This window comes from Ptiloglossa arizonensis, chromosome 2, assembly GCF_051014685.1.
Source record: "Ptiloglossa arizonensis isolate GNS036 chromosome 2, iyPtiAriz1_principal, whole genome shotgun sequence".
NCBI lineage: Eukaryota > Metazoa > Arthropoda > Insecta > Hymenoptera > Colletidae > Ptiloglossa > Ptiloglossa arizonensis.
Window position 1 is genome coordinate 28,990,016 of NC_135049.1, and position 12,650 is coordinate 29,002,665.

A 12,650-nucleotide genomic window follows, 5' to 3' on the forward strand; every position below is an offset into this window, starting at 1 on the left:
AACCGATAGACGTTTAACTTTAACGCGGACCGTGTAAATAACGGCTTAGTTACTTTGCGTGATTCAGCTTTCGCTCTTTCGGATCGGTTGTGTAACGCACGAGTTAACGCGAGATCGTTGTTGATTTTGCGCGTTGTCCTCTCCGCGTGGCGGAAAGCGTGACCACTGAATCGAACGAAATGTAACCGTGTCTTTTTCCTTTGTTTTTTTTTCTCTCTCTCTCTCTCTCCCCTCCCTCGTTCTTGTAAATTACTTCCGTTTCGTTTGTCCCGATCCCCCCTCCACCCCGTTCCCGACCTCCCCACTCCGTTTTTTCCTTTGTCGCGACCAACACGGATAATCGTCGGAGAACGAGCAATCTCTGTACAATTTCGACCAACGGCCAGTGATAGGAACGTAGCTGAACGGTGTCACAACGCGCGAGAACTGTGTACCGTGAGAGACCGAGGCAGAAGAAAATGGGAAAGTGCGATGGGATTTCCTTACGACCGATGTGTTACTCGCAGCGATTCGTACGACGCTATGTAACGGTAAACACGAGATGTGTATACCACGATATCACGCGGGATAAGAGTGTGTCTCGATATCGTATCCTGTGTTACGATGAAATGACTTTTATCGGGGTTGCGAAGAAGTGTGTTCTTTTTGTTTTCTTTTTTCTCGCACGCGGTACTTACTGGTCACTAACCAAAGGAAGCGCTCGCGTTCCTTACTTTTCCTTATGTTTTTCCTTTTTCTTTGTTTTCGTGTTTCTTCTTTCTTTTTCTTCTTTTTTCTACGTTTATAAAGTAGATTAGCACCACGAAATATCGGAGGTTAAACCATTCGAAATGTTGAACCAGCGAAAGAGTTTCACGTTGTATCGATCGTATTAATATTTATAAGCCGGCGAAACGCGCGAGGCTGCGCCACGGGTCGATGTTCGCGAACGAACTGCTCGGTCGATAAATCGTATCCTCGATTTATGATTTACCGTGTACCTTTCGTTACCGACCGGCGATAACGGTGCGCAGTGATGGTTGGCCGCGGGGAGACAATTCTCACGTGCACAACGGAACACGCTGTCACGATCGTTGTTGGATTTCGTCGACCGGCAACCCGATACAAATACAACAACTTCGATGTGGCATTACGTCATTCGTGTCAACCATGTTACTGTCTATCGAATTATACAGTTAAATTATTTTAATATTACAAAACCTTGTGCTGTTCCCTTCCCCCCCACGATCCTTCGCGACTGTGAAATGCGAGATTTTTTTTGTTACAGTAACAACGTTGCGTACATTTACCGAACGAGGTAAGTATAAATTCATACAGCTCGTAAATAGTGCATTCATTTCCCCCGCGAACGCATTCGAAACAGAGTATTCGAAAATGAACGTTACCGAATTGCGGCTATTGGACAAACGTTATCGTGATTTACGACGGGATCGTGATCGTAAAATTATTCGCGATGATAATAAATGCCATGACGCTCCGTTATACAGCGATCGTAATCGTAGAATTACTCTCGACGATAATATATGCCATGACGCTTCGTTATACAGCGATCGTAATCAGTTAATGCACGATAGAGTTACTATAATGGCGCTAAATTTAATTGGAACGAACAAATCACGAGATTCGAATTTCGATGTACGCAAAAGATGATATTTAAACACTTACGTGGACTTCGATGATGCTATTGCCTCCAATGTAGATGTAAGTCCTACTAAAGTAGATTAGAATCCTTTAATGCACCGAACTTGATACAAAAATAATTGAAATCTGTAGAAAAACTTTTCGGTCGCCACACACTACAGACGCACTACACGACGCAACTGATTCGTGGTTCGAAGATCGTTTGAAATTTGAAATACAGTATTACCAACCTTTTCCTGATTTAAACGAACGATTTAATATATTTGTAATTCGTGAAAACAACACGATTGTTCTTGAATAAAGGACGTGTTATTTAATCTGTCTTGAGAAAAAATAAAAATTTCGATTTTATTTATATTTACGATGCTTTTATCCGTCACTTTATTTGAAATTTGATGACGACAAAGTCACGTAACATCCTTTTCATACTTCTTATGTAAAATTAAATTCTTATGCAGTTTTAAATAAAGTGTTTTTCAAATTTACGAAAGAACTAAATAAAAATTGCACGTTTTACAAGTATTTGACACAGATACAGTATTCTGTGGCACTGCAAAGATTATTTTATATTGTTTTTGGTTAAACGAGATTCCTAGAGACACCATCCTTAAACGTTGCTTGCGTTGCAGAATTCTGAATTTTAAAATCACTAGATTATTTTATCCAATGTAAGAAAACTCTCGTTGAATACCGGTCTAACCTACATCTCATCGATGGTAGTAGTTTAGGCGCGAGAAGCTTTTTATCCCCGCAACTGTTGTCTTCATTATATTTTGTAATTTAAAGATTTATCAGCTTTTACAATATCAGTTGTAATATTGTTAAAATACTTTAAAACTCCTTTTGTAAAATATATAGGAACATTCTTATGAAATTATTGAATTTCTTGACATTTATTTATAAAAGAGATCTAACCTATTCCCAAATTATTTAAATGATCATTATGTCATTTTAAACGATAAAAATCATTATATGTAATACAGTGATTACAATTATTTTGAGCTCTACGTAATTAATTTATGTAGTGTAATTTATAACTTTGTAATCAGTGTCGTTACCTAGTTATTTTATTAGTATTCGTTATAAGTTTAATGTATAAATATTGTTCTGCAACATTTAAATAATTTTCATTTTTAAATAGAATATTATTTTAATAAATAATAGAAGTACAGTATATGTTTACAACTATCGTGCTTCCAAAACAAAGTATTTTCCATCATTTTTACCATCAAAATGATAAATGGGGAAAGTCAAATCGATACAGATATTAATCTTTACTTTGTTGTGCCAAACAAGTGCGAGTCGGAAGATGATTGTACAGAAGATATGTGGCATGCATACAATGTTAGTATATTTGCAGTTACTTTGCAATTTACTAAACAAATTTACATTTACCAAACAAAATTAGAATAATATAATATATTGCTTCTTCAGAAATGTTGTGAAAACGATTTACAACCAATATGGACTGCTGAAATACATTGTGATAAAATGAAACCTGCTAAAAATGATGTGTTCGTAATAGAAGAATTTAAGGGTGATTCGTTTGAGAGATTAAAGACTTTCAAATGTCCGTAAGTAAGACCAATTGATATAGTAATCTATCACCATTGATTTTTATGTTACAATATTTCTCTACAATCGGAAATTATTATTGCAGAATAGTTGGACCTAAATGTTTGTTGCTTTGCTTTATTAACGGAGAACCCATTCCAGAAGGAAAAAGTCCAGTATATACAACAGCTTTGAGAGGACTTTGTATATGTGCCTCTGGTTTTCCTGTGCAAGAAAAAGTATATTTGATCAAACTTTTTATTTTTAAATAATCTGATTATGCCTATCTAAAAATTTGATGATTACAGGAACACATAGAACAGTTGGTAGAATATATGGGGGGCATTTTTACAAAACAGTTCCGCAGCCGTGTAACACATCTTGTAACAGCATCTGTTATATCTGCCAAATACGAGGTAAGTAAAACAATGTATTAAAATTAAATTGAAACCTTTTAATGTTTAATTTTGTTCAATAGTCTGCTGTAGAGATGCAAATACCAATAGTTACAAAGGAATGGATCGAAGCAATTTGGGAAACAAATTTAACAACTTTTGTTAAACCAGATGACACCATGTTTGATAAGTACAAAGCTTCTGTTTTCCTTAATTTAGTTGTAACATCGACAAATCTTCCAAAACGTCAAAAAGAAGAAATCAAAAATTTAATCAATAATCATGGAGGAGTAAGATTAAACTTCCTTAAACTACTTTACTTTTTAATATTTTTTTAATATTTTTGCATTTACTTTCATTATTGTTCTTTCAGACGTTCATGGGCCCCCTAGATGGATCAAAAGTTAAAGTTCTACTTACACCAGAAAATAGTTCAATTAGTGAGAAACTGAGATATGCAAAACGTGCAAATATTGCTTGTTTAAAACCAAATTGGGTTTATGAAAGCTTAACAGTTGGTTATGCTTTACCCTTTAAAGATTTCTTGATTAAATCGTTAAAGGCATGTTCCACTCCAGAGAAAACGAATGGTAAAAATACTTCACTATTATAGAAATGCTCTAATTTGTTAATTATGACCCTGCAGAACAACTAATGTTGTAATCTTTTAAATTATAGAAACATGTGAAACTTTTAATTGCTCAACAATAAGTTCTATAACGTGTGAATTGCAACCAGGTAATTGTGTAGATGAAAGTTTAAGCGCGACAACAATGAGCAGTGTATCATCTTTTGACCCAGTACCTAACAACTCTAAGGGTTAGTACTAAAACATACAAAAATGACTTATTATAATAATAAATTTAATTCTAAATTGACTTAAATTTTTAGCTACAACAGCCGCAATTTTGAGTAGGCTTACATTCGGTGAAGCAAAATCGGCCGGTCCGTTTTTAGATGGTTGCAATGTATGTAAATTAACATTTTTTATCATTTTTAATATTGCAAATTGATATTTGTTTAATCAAATTTTTTAACTCTTTTCAGATTTATCTTGCTGGATTTGCCTCTAATCAAAGAGATAAACTTAACAAAATATTAAACGTAGGTGGTGCAACGCGATTTGATGATATGTCAGATGCTTTGACACACGTTATTATTGGAGATGAAAATAGAGCAGCAAGCGAATTAAAATTAATGAAATCAAAAGAACTATGGTATGTTAACGAACAAATACTTTTGATCATTTATTATTTTATATTTTCATGTCCTGAATATATTTTGTAGTCCGTATATATTAACTTTGGAATGGCTGGAAGAGAGTATAAAATTAAAACGACCTGCGCTAGAGGAAAATTTCTTATTTCAACAAAAAAGTAATATAATACAAAAACCTACAGAACCACCGTCTCCGTTAAGCAAAAGAGTAAGTATGCAACAAATCCAGTAAAATAAATGAATGTACTTCAAAGTTATGTATATTTTTCAGAATTTGCAAATGTTGCAAAAACCGAAAAAAGTTCCTATACCATCTTTTGATATAGATAAAAAATTAGCAATGTTCGAAAAAGAGAAAGAACCTGATCTTGTACAACAATATCTTCAAGATACAATTGGTAATGTTTTTAAATAATAACAATCTATATACTTTCTGAGAAAATTACTTAAATGTATAACTTATTTATCACCTGTAATCTAGTTGCAACAAATGATAAAACAATACAAGAATTTTTAAAACCACATACACCTGTTGTGGAAGAAAATCATGAGGAAACAGTTATTGATCGTAAGAGTCAAGGAAAACAATTAAGAAACACATTAACGCCACAAACATCACAAAGAAAATACTCAGCAGATGATAGCGCTGTACCGATCAGTCAAGTGTCATCTTTAAATGATAGGCTATTCGAAGGTAACAATATCTACGTTTTTGTAAATGTATGAGAATATTGAGTTATGAATAATGATAAAGTAAAATAATATGCAGGACATACGTTTGTTGTAATTGGCTTCAGCGAAGAAGAAAGTTATGTAGCTGGAACAATTATGGCAATGGGTGGACAAGTTGTTTCAAGCACATTTGCTGGTATTCCAGACTATGGTGTTGTACCAAAATGTGGTGCACTTCTGAAACATACAGTAAACGAAATTGTCACTGATTTGTATATTGTGAGTATCACTTATGTGTACCATTTTTAAATTTTATTGTTTAAAATACTGTATTACTAAAAAATGTTATAGGAAGACTGTGTAAACCAAGAATTACTAGTTGATATTATGTATTATCACAGACCTTTGTCTATAAAGAAACATTCGAATCCATTATCAGGCTGTGTTATTACAATGAGCATGTATACCTGTGCAGAACGACCATACCTTGCGGCTTTAGCTACAGAATTGGGCGCTATGTATTACATTTTTATTTCTAAAAAATGACTACGTTAAATAGAACATTAAAATATTATTGGTTTTAGGTGTCAAGATATTTTCGTACGTAAAACTAATGTTGAAAGGAATACGTTTGGAAGCACACATTTAGTCTGTCCGTCGCCAGAAGGAAGTAAATATAATGCAGCCGTGAAATGGAAATTACCAGCTGTTACTGCAGAATGGTTAAAAGCTTGTGCAGCTGAATTGAAACGAGTTGATGAGACCCCGTATCTTGTAGGAGAAACTATAGGTATTTGAAATTTAATATTTAAACCATTTGAACTTACAACACGTTTCAAAACATATACGAATATTTTGATTATATTTGATTCTTAAGCTCCGGAAAGACCAAACGAAACTTGCAATGCAGATACAAATTTGTCTAACACCAATTCAAGTAAAACGATTTCTCCGAATGAACCAACAAGTAGAAATATTCTTACTCCAAAAAGACATTTACCTCAGTTACCGAATTTACAAGTATGTATTTTTCTTTCTTTTGTCTCCGAATATTGTATATCATGGTTTGTTACTTAAGTATTATTTTAGAGCCAAGATGGCAGTTCTGGTGACACGCCGCTAATAAACAAAAGACTTAGTTTGCTAATGAATAAAACTCCACAATCTCCATTCCATGTATCTACGCCGGAAACACCTTACGGTCAAGTATTTAAACCAAACCCCTCACCAGAGACGCGGAAAGGTTGGGTCAAATGGGCTGACAATTTCCCAGACTTAAGGGTAGAAGAACCTCCCTTAAAACGGAGACCAGTCAGCACTGTACGTTTCGTTTTTTTGTAGTTGTAATCATATAAAAATATATAATTCGTTTTTGTGTAATTGCGCTTACAGCCTTTTTCCGAATTGAAAAGGCAATTGTGGAAGAAATTGAAAAATCAAGGCCGTAATTCAGAAGTAAGTACTTATAAGTATTGATACGTAATTGTATAATATATTGTAAGTGCCGAAAGATGTTTTGAAATGTTTAAATCTAACAGGATGGCTCAGATGAAACGACACTACCCAATACTGAAGATCAGTCATCAGAAGAAACACCGGTAACAACGAAAAATAATGATAGTAAAGCACCTGTTACCACTCCCATTAGTAGAAAATTGGACTTTCCCGATGAAAATAGTCCGTTACAAAACAATGAAATTAATATGTAAGTTAATATATCTTTCAAGCTTATAAGCAAAATAATTCTATGAATAATTATTTATATATTGCAGGCAAATTGCACAATTGGATCAAATACTTCAAAGAACATCAAGTACACCCGAAAATAGATATTCCCTTTCTGGAGAAAATGCAAACACATATACTGCAGAGCCTTCTGATCCTATTCAGAAATGTAAATATATTTTATCTTTTTATTATCATTTATCGTCTCCTTAACATTCATTCTTTATTATAGTTATCGTAAAAGATTCTCAACCTATTGATGCTATTGTATGGGAAGACCCAAGTCACTCGAAACGAGTAAGTTATTTATGTAAATTATCGTAATTTTAAGTAGTAAGCATAGATTTATATAAATTTGATTTATTTAAGCAAACACAGTCGGTAATACACGAAGAGCAAAATGAGAGTATTGCTCCCAACGAACCTACTATGGAATACACCGATGAAGAGTTGTTAGAAGAGCCTGAACCTCCGAAAAAATTAAAATTCATGCTTTCGGGCATAAAGGTACATTGTTATGCGTATACATGATATTAACTACTTCGTTAACACTTTATTCCCGACAGGACAAAACATCGTACGAACACGTAATAAGAGACCTTGGTGGCGAAGTATCGTCGGATGCTAGTTTTGATATAAATGCGACGCATTTACTTTGCCTTAGATTATCAAGGAACGAAAAAATGCTCGGTAGTATAGCATCCGGAAAATGGGTTTTACATTGTATGTACCTTCGAGATTCCGAACAAGAAGGCAAATTTCTTGATGTTAGTATTAATCATCAATCGTTACGTAACGTTTGTTTTCCGCATAATGTTATTTCTACAATTGTATTATTGACAGGAAGAAAAATATGAGTGGGGTAATCCAAAAAGTAAAGGTATCATACCGGACCCAACCGGAGAAATTGAAGGACTAATCGCAGCTGCTGTTTACAAATGGAGGCTTCAGTTATTAAAGGAACCACAAGGACCATTTAACAATATGGTGGCTTTACTCTTAGCTTCCGGAGATAAGTACGATCAATATCAAAGATTGATCGAAGCCGGAGGTGGCACGGTTGTTCAAGCAAGGTCAATTTCTAACTGTTTTTCATTGGACATGTAATGCTTGGAAATTTGTCAATCTATTTCTCGTTTCAGACCACCGTACGACACAAATCCGACAGGAGAAAAAATCACTCATTGCTTCGTAAACGTCAGACACGTCAGCCAGCCAATCGATTGGGCAATGCTAGCCAATAAAGGAATTCTTTGTTTCGTGCCACAGTATTTAAGCGATTACCTCACTTCGCAAACACCATTAAATCCACGAGAATGTGTAATCCCAGAATTCAAAAAATATTTAGCACTACTACCCAAGTGAAACAGTAGCGAATCTTTATGAACTTTCTGTATGATAGTGTTCAAATATTGACATCTGTACATAGAGAAAAAACATTTGCCACATTTTATTTTATTACATTTTTATTGTCTTAAGTTATTTCAACGAATTATCCTATATATTGTAAAGTAAATATCTTCTGTACTTTATAACTTGAAGTAACGCAATTAAAGTTTTGTAAAATTCAATCTGAATCCATCTGGCGGTGACAAAAAGGTGTTGTAACGATCAATGTCACACGTATAAGTCGGATCTAATGAAATTTCATAATCCTTGAGTATTGTGATTATTCCCACCGTAGACTGCATTTCACCGAGTCGCGAAGCTGTAAATATTTCAGTTAACGATAATGAAAAATTAATTAAACACCCGAGGGCGCGTTATAATCGCAAACTTCCTTACCGATACAAACTCGTGGACCATCCCCGAAAGGTAAGTAGGCGCATTGCGGTATACTCTTTTTGTTCTCGTCGCTAAATCTATCAGGATTGAACCGATTGGGTTCGGGATAATACTTTTCGTCCCTATGAAGACCCAATAGAGGCACGTAAACTGGCGTTCCTTTTTCTATCACTATATTCGTCCCAGGTATCTGTAGAATGTAAACAAGGAAAATAATCTCAAGGAGAAATATATCTACGGGTGGAAATGCTAACCATTCAATATCATGCACAGATTAAATAATTTGAGCAAACGTTACATAAACTTGTTAGCATAGTCACGAACGTTTCAATTGCCTTAACGTGTGTAAACTGCGCCTACACGCGTCGACACTTGTTATTCTCGCTTTAATGATACCATTACCATTCAATTTACATTGTGAATATCGTTTTAATATCTCGTCGACTTGTTTCACCTTATAATCAACAGAGGCCACCCTGTCCAGAAGCGGTGCTGGAGGATACATTCTCAAAACTTCCGAAACCACCTGATGAAGGAACTTCATGTTCTGAATGGATTCGTACGTCAATCCTTCGGTTTTCAACGTTTCCAGAATTTCATCTCGCGTTCGTTTCTGAATGTCTGGATGCTTCGCCAGTTCGCACAAAGTAAACGTGATCGTTGCAGTGCTGGACTCGCGACCAGCGACGAAGAAAAGACCTGATTGGCCGACCAAGGCATCGCCCTCGAACTCTGCGAACAAATTGTTGCAATTAAAAAGAACAACAAATAATAACACACATCAGAGGATGCACAACCCGTTATTAACTGAAATGATTGTCTTGTTTCTCGTTCTTCAGCACTATCAACGAGTCGATCAGGTCTCCTCGTTTGGTTTTCGTCGCCTCTCTGGTGTCCATGGAATTCCAGAATACTTTACGGAAGTATTCGGTCCCCGAGCCTAACATTTTACCTCCAACGTACGGTGACAGGGACGGGAAGAAGAACATTACGAAAAGTTGCATACCCCGTTGTAGAGTGATGGTGAGCGACTTTTGAACTTTGAAACAAAGAAGAACAGTGTAAAAACGGTGAACAGTAGATCATTGGTAATAATTTCCATAACGATACCTATTTTATAGAAGGCGTTCTGAGAGACATCGAAAGAGTTCACCTGAATCCCAAAAGCGACCGAGGATATGATATCGGTGGTGTACTTCAAGGCAACCTCCTTAACCAAAATAGTCTGCGTTCTCGGCCCGTTTGCGAATTGATCGTGCAAGTAATTCTTCATCGAGTCCGCTGCTTCGACGATCAACGGGAACAGATTCTTCAATTTTCCACTTGAGAACACCGGTGACATTTTCGTTCTAATAACAGGGTTCATTCCTCGAAGTATCTTTCGTAGACTCCGTCGAGTTTCGTTGGTGAAATATTTTCTTTAATTTTTAAATTACCGAGCCTCGAGTAATTTTCAACTCACCTCAGGTACTTCCATTCCGGATTCCCGATTGAGAATAGATTCGAACTACCGATTTTATCGTGGAACGATTTCGCATTGAAGTACCGATCCGAGAAATATTGGAAGTCCTTGATCAAGATTTGTTTGATTAGTTCTGGGTTCCTGAGCATCAAGAATGGTTTGTAGAGGAAGTAGATTCCCAGAACGTCGTCTTTGTCGGTACCTTGGCGGTAGAGTTCACCGAACACTGCCGCCGGTGATTTCTGTAACAGTATCGCTTCTTTCGCGTTACCGAAAAACCAATGATTCGGAACGGAAGGGATGCCCCGTCTTTTCCAATAGTTGTGGCTGTATCTCAAGAAGAGGTGCACGATCATCCCGATCGCGGTGATCGCGAATAAGAGTTTCACCAGAAAAAAACTAAACGCTGACATGATTCGAGATGAATAGATAATAATGCTACCAGCTTCTCTGCGGAACTGAATCGAGCTGAACACGAACACAATTATATAAGTGTGGCATCACGTTGCTAGCACATCTGCGTTGTGTGCAACTAATCTAGAAAAATGTTTGCTTTTTTCAATTCACGTCACGGTGTGTTACCGTTGTTAGAGATAAATTTTCTCTTCTTGTCCAAAGAATGTTTACATGACTCGATAAAATAATATCGTTCTTACCTCTGTGTTTATCGTACTCCGAAACGTTTGCAAAGGTCAATGTAAAGATAACGCGGATGAAATTAATTTACTAGAAAATAAACGAGGAAACGATCGTGCATAGAATCACTCGGCAAATTGAACACGAAACGAAAATAAGACGTTACTGTTTGACGCGTAGAAAGGAAACATTGTTATTTTTTAAAAATTCTCGATATCTTATCTTTTTCCTTTGCTTCGTTTTCAACCCTGAACAAATCAATCTACGAGTCGTTACGACGAAGACCAGACGAGACGCCTCGAAGTCATCCACGTTATGCATAATTAATTCTGACGAATGATCTGTAAAAATAAGTATTATGTAAGTACTAGAAAAAAGACATTTCGTAATAAGATCTTTTATCTAATCGATTATGTTCACAATTCGACCACTGTTTTATGAATTTCTGAATTTTGAATAACCTAATAAGGTATCAGTATGTATATGTATGGAACATGTATTGTAATCAATTTATACATAGTACCATAAACTCGTGTCTTGAAAAAAGCAATATTAAAGGTTCAAGTATTCTTCAATTACTGCTCGCTTAGAGATACGATATTACAGGGTAGAAAAGAAATGAGATTTGGAAAGTTTTAACAAGGTGTTAGAATAGCTGTAACTTTGAATTACTTAGTTTCGCGTTGTTGAAATGTTCCAAATTCCATCTGTGAGAATGAGCGGAACCTATTGTTACAATATTTTCCGAGATCGATAGGGTTGATAATACCACAAACGATATACAGAGACGAGTTTTCTTCGTTTACTACCTTTACCGACTTCGGAGGTTCTGTCAAAATGTTCTGAGGACTACCGTTGCAAAACATAGAGGTCACTTCAATGTTTTAACCGGTCTACACTTCGCTGGTAACTAAGTCGGTATTTTACCAAAGATCAAACTATTATCTATTTATCAAATACGTATCATTGTGTTTTAAAAATACATTCTAATAAGTACATCTAAACACAAATGCTATAAAATGGGAACTGTATCTTCACAATATTTTATCTTTGTAATAGATTATCAATTGAACAAATAAATTTTTACGAAATACATGTCAACAAATTTATAAATCGAAATGCAATTAAACGTATTGAATAAATAATATTTACTCTTGTGAAATTTAAATAACGTTAAAACAGTGACTAAACTGCACAATTACAAGCTTGTTAAGAAAGACAAGGGAATGCATGTGACGTCGTATTTCCCTCAAGCGGCAACAATTAATGGACGTGCACACATCTCAAGATGTATGTATGTACATGTATATCATATTTATGTCAAGCTTGTCGTAACTCCAAGCATTTTACAATAGTTGATGACTCGGCAAAGATAATGGTGACCGAATGATAGGCACAATTGATAAGTTTTATCAACATGAAATGAAGCCTTAGTGGCAATGATTGGAAAGTAACAGTCGCAATAGTTATTGAACGCATACATGCATTCGATTACACGCTAAAGTAGTTTTTGCTTTGAATTGAATTTTTATTTATATCGATTGTTATATTTTTATATAAAA

General features: G+C 35.3%; 2 protein-coding genes and 1 long non-coding RNA gene across 4 annotated transcripts; 1 reads left to right on the forward strand and 2 right to left on the reverse strand.

The window, feature by feature from the left end:
• Positions 1-40: 40 nt before the first annotated feature.
• Mus101 (mutagen-sensitive 101) lies at positions 41-9,178 on the forward strand. Of its 2 annotated transcripts, none has more exons than XM_076304066.1 (26): positions 41-1,297; positions 2,938-2,985; positions 3,076-3,215; positions 3,302-3,434; positions 3,504-3,611; positions 3,674-3,880; positions 3,964-4,180; positions 4,269-4,409; positions 4,482-4,558; positions 4,638-4,807; positions 4,878-5,016; positions 5,080-5,206; positions 5,290-5,502; positions 5,578-5,759; positions 5,832-5,998; positions 6,065-6,270; positions 6,358-6,500; positions 6,570-6,800; positions 6,873-6,935; positions 7,019-7,185; positions 7,253-7,374; positions 7,438-7,502; positions 7,575-7,712; positions 7,772-7,972; positions 8,049-8,278; positions 8,348-9,178. In XM_076304066.1, exons 2-26 carry the CDS (start codon positions 2,968-2,970, stop codon positions 8,568-8,570), a joined length of 3,828 nt encoding a protein of 1,275 aa, XP_076160181.1. In that variant the 5' UTR covers positions 41-1,297; positions 2,938-2,967; the 3' UTR covers positions 8,571-9,178. The 2 variants fall into 2 exon arrangements, with proteins under 2 accessions (XP_076160181.1, XP_076160180.1); XM_076304065.1 differs by lacking the exon at positions 41-1,297 and adding an exon at positions 2,381-2,416 and having other exon boundaries at positions 2,783-2,985.
• LOC143143133 (cytochrome P450 6k1) lies at positions 8,632-11,257 on the reverse strand. Its single transcript, XM_076304068.1, has 7 exons — positions 11,109-11,257; positions 10,453-10,989; positions 10,101-10,339; positions 9,799-10,029; positions 9,445-9,722; positions 8,991-9,180; positions 8,632-8,913 (listed from the first exon to the last, which is right to left on the reverse strand). The coding sequence occupies exons 2-7, from the start codon at positions 10,863-10,865 to the stop codon at positions 8,756-8,758; spliced, it is 1,509 nt and encodes a 502-aa protein (XP_076160183.1). The 5' UTR covers positions 10,866-10,989; positions 11,109-11,257; the 3' UTR covers positions 8,632-8,755.
• Positions 11,258-11,289: 32 nt separating this feature from the next.
• On the reverse strand, positions 11,290-12,212 carry LOC143143136 (uncharacterized). Its single transcript, XR_012991027.1, has 2 exons — positions 11,761-12,212; positions 11,290-11,429 (listed from the first exon to the last, which is right to left on the reverse strand). It is a non-coding gene; the product is annotated as an uncharacterized LOC143143136 (long non-coding RNA).
• Between the last annotated feature and the right edge of the window lie 438 nt (positions 12,213-12,650).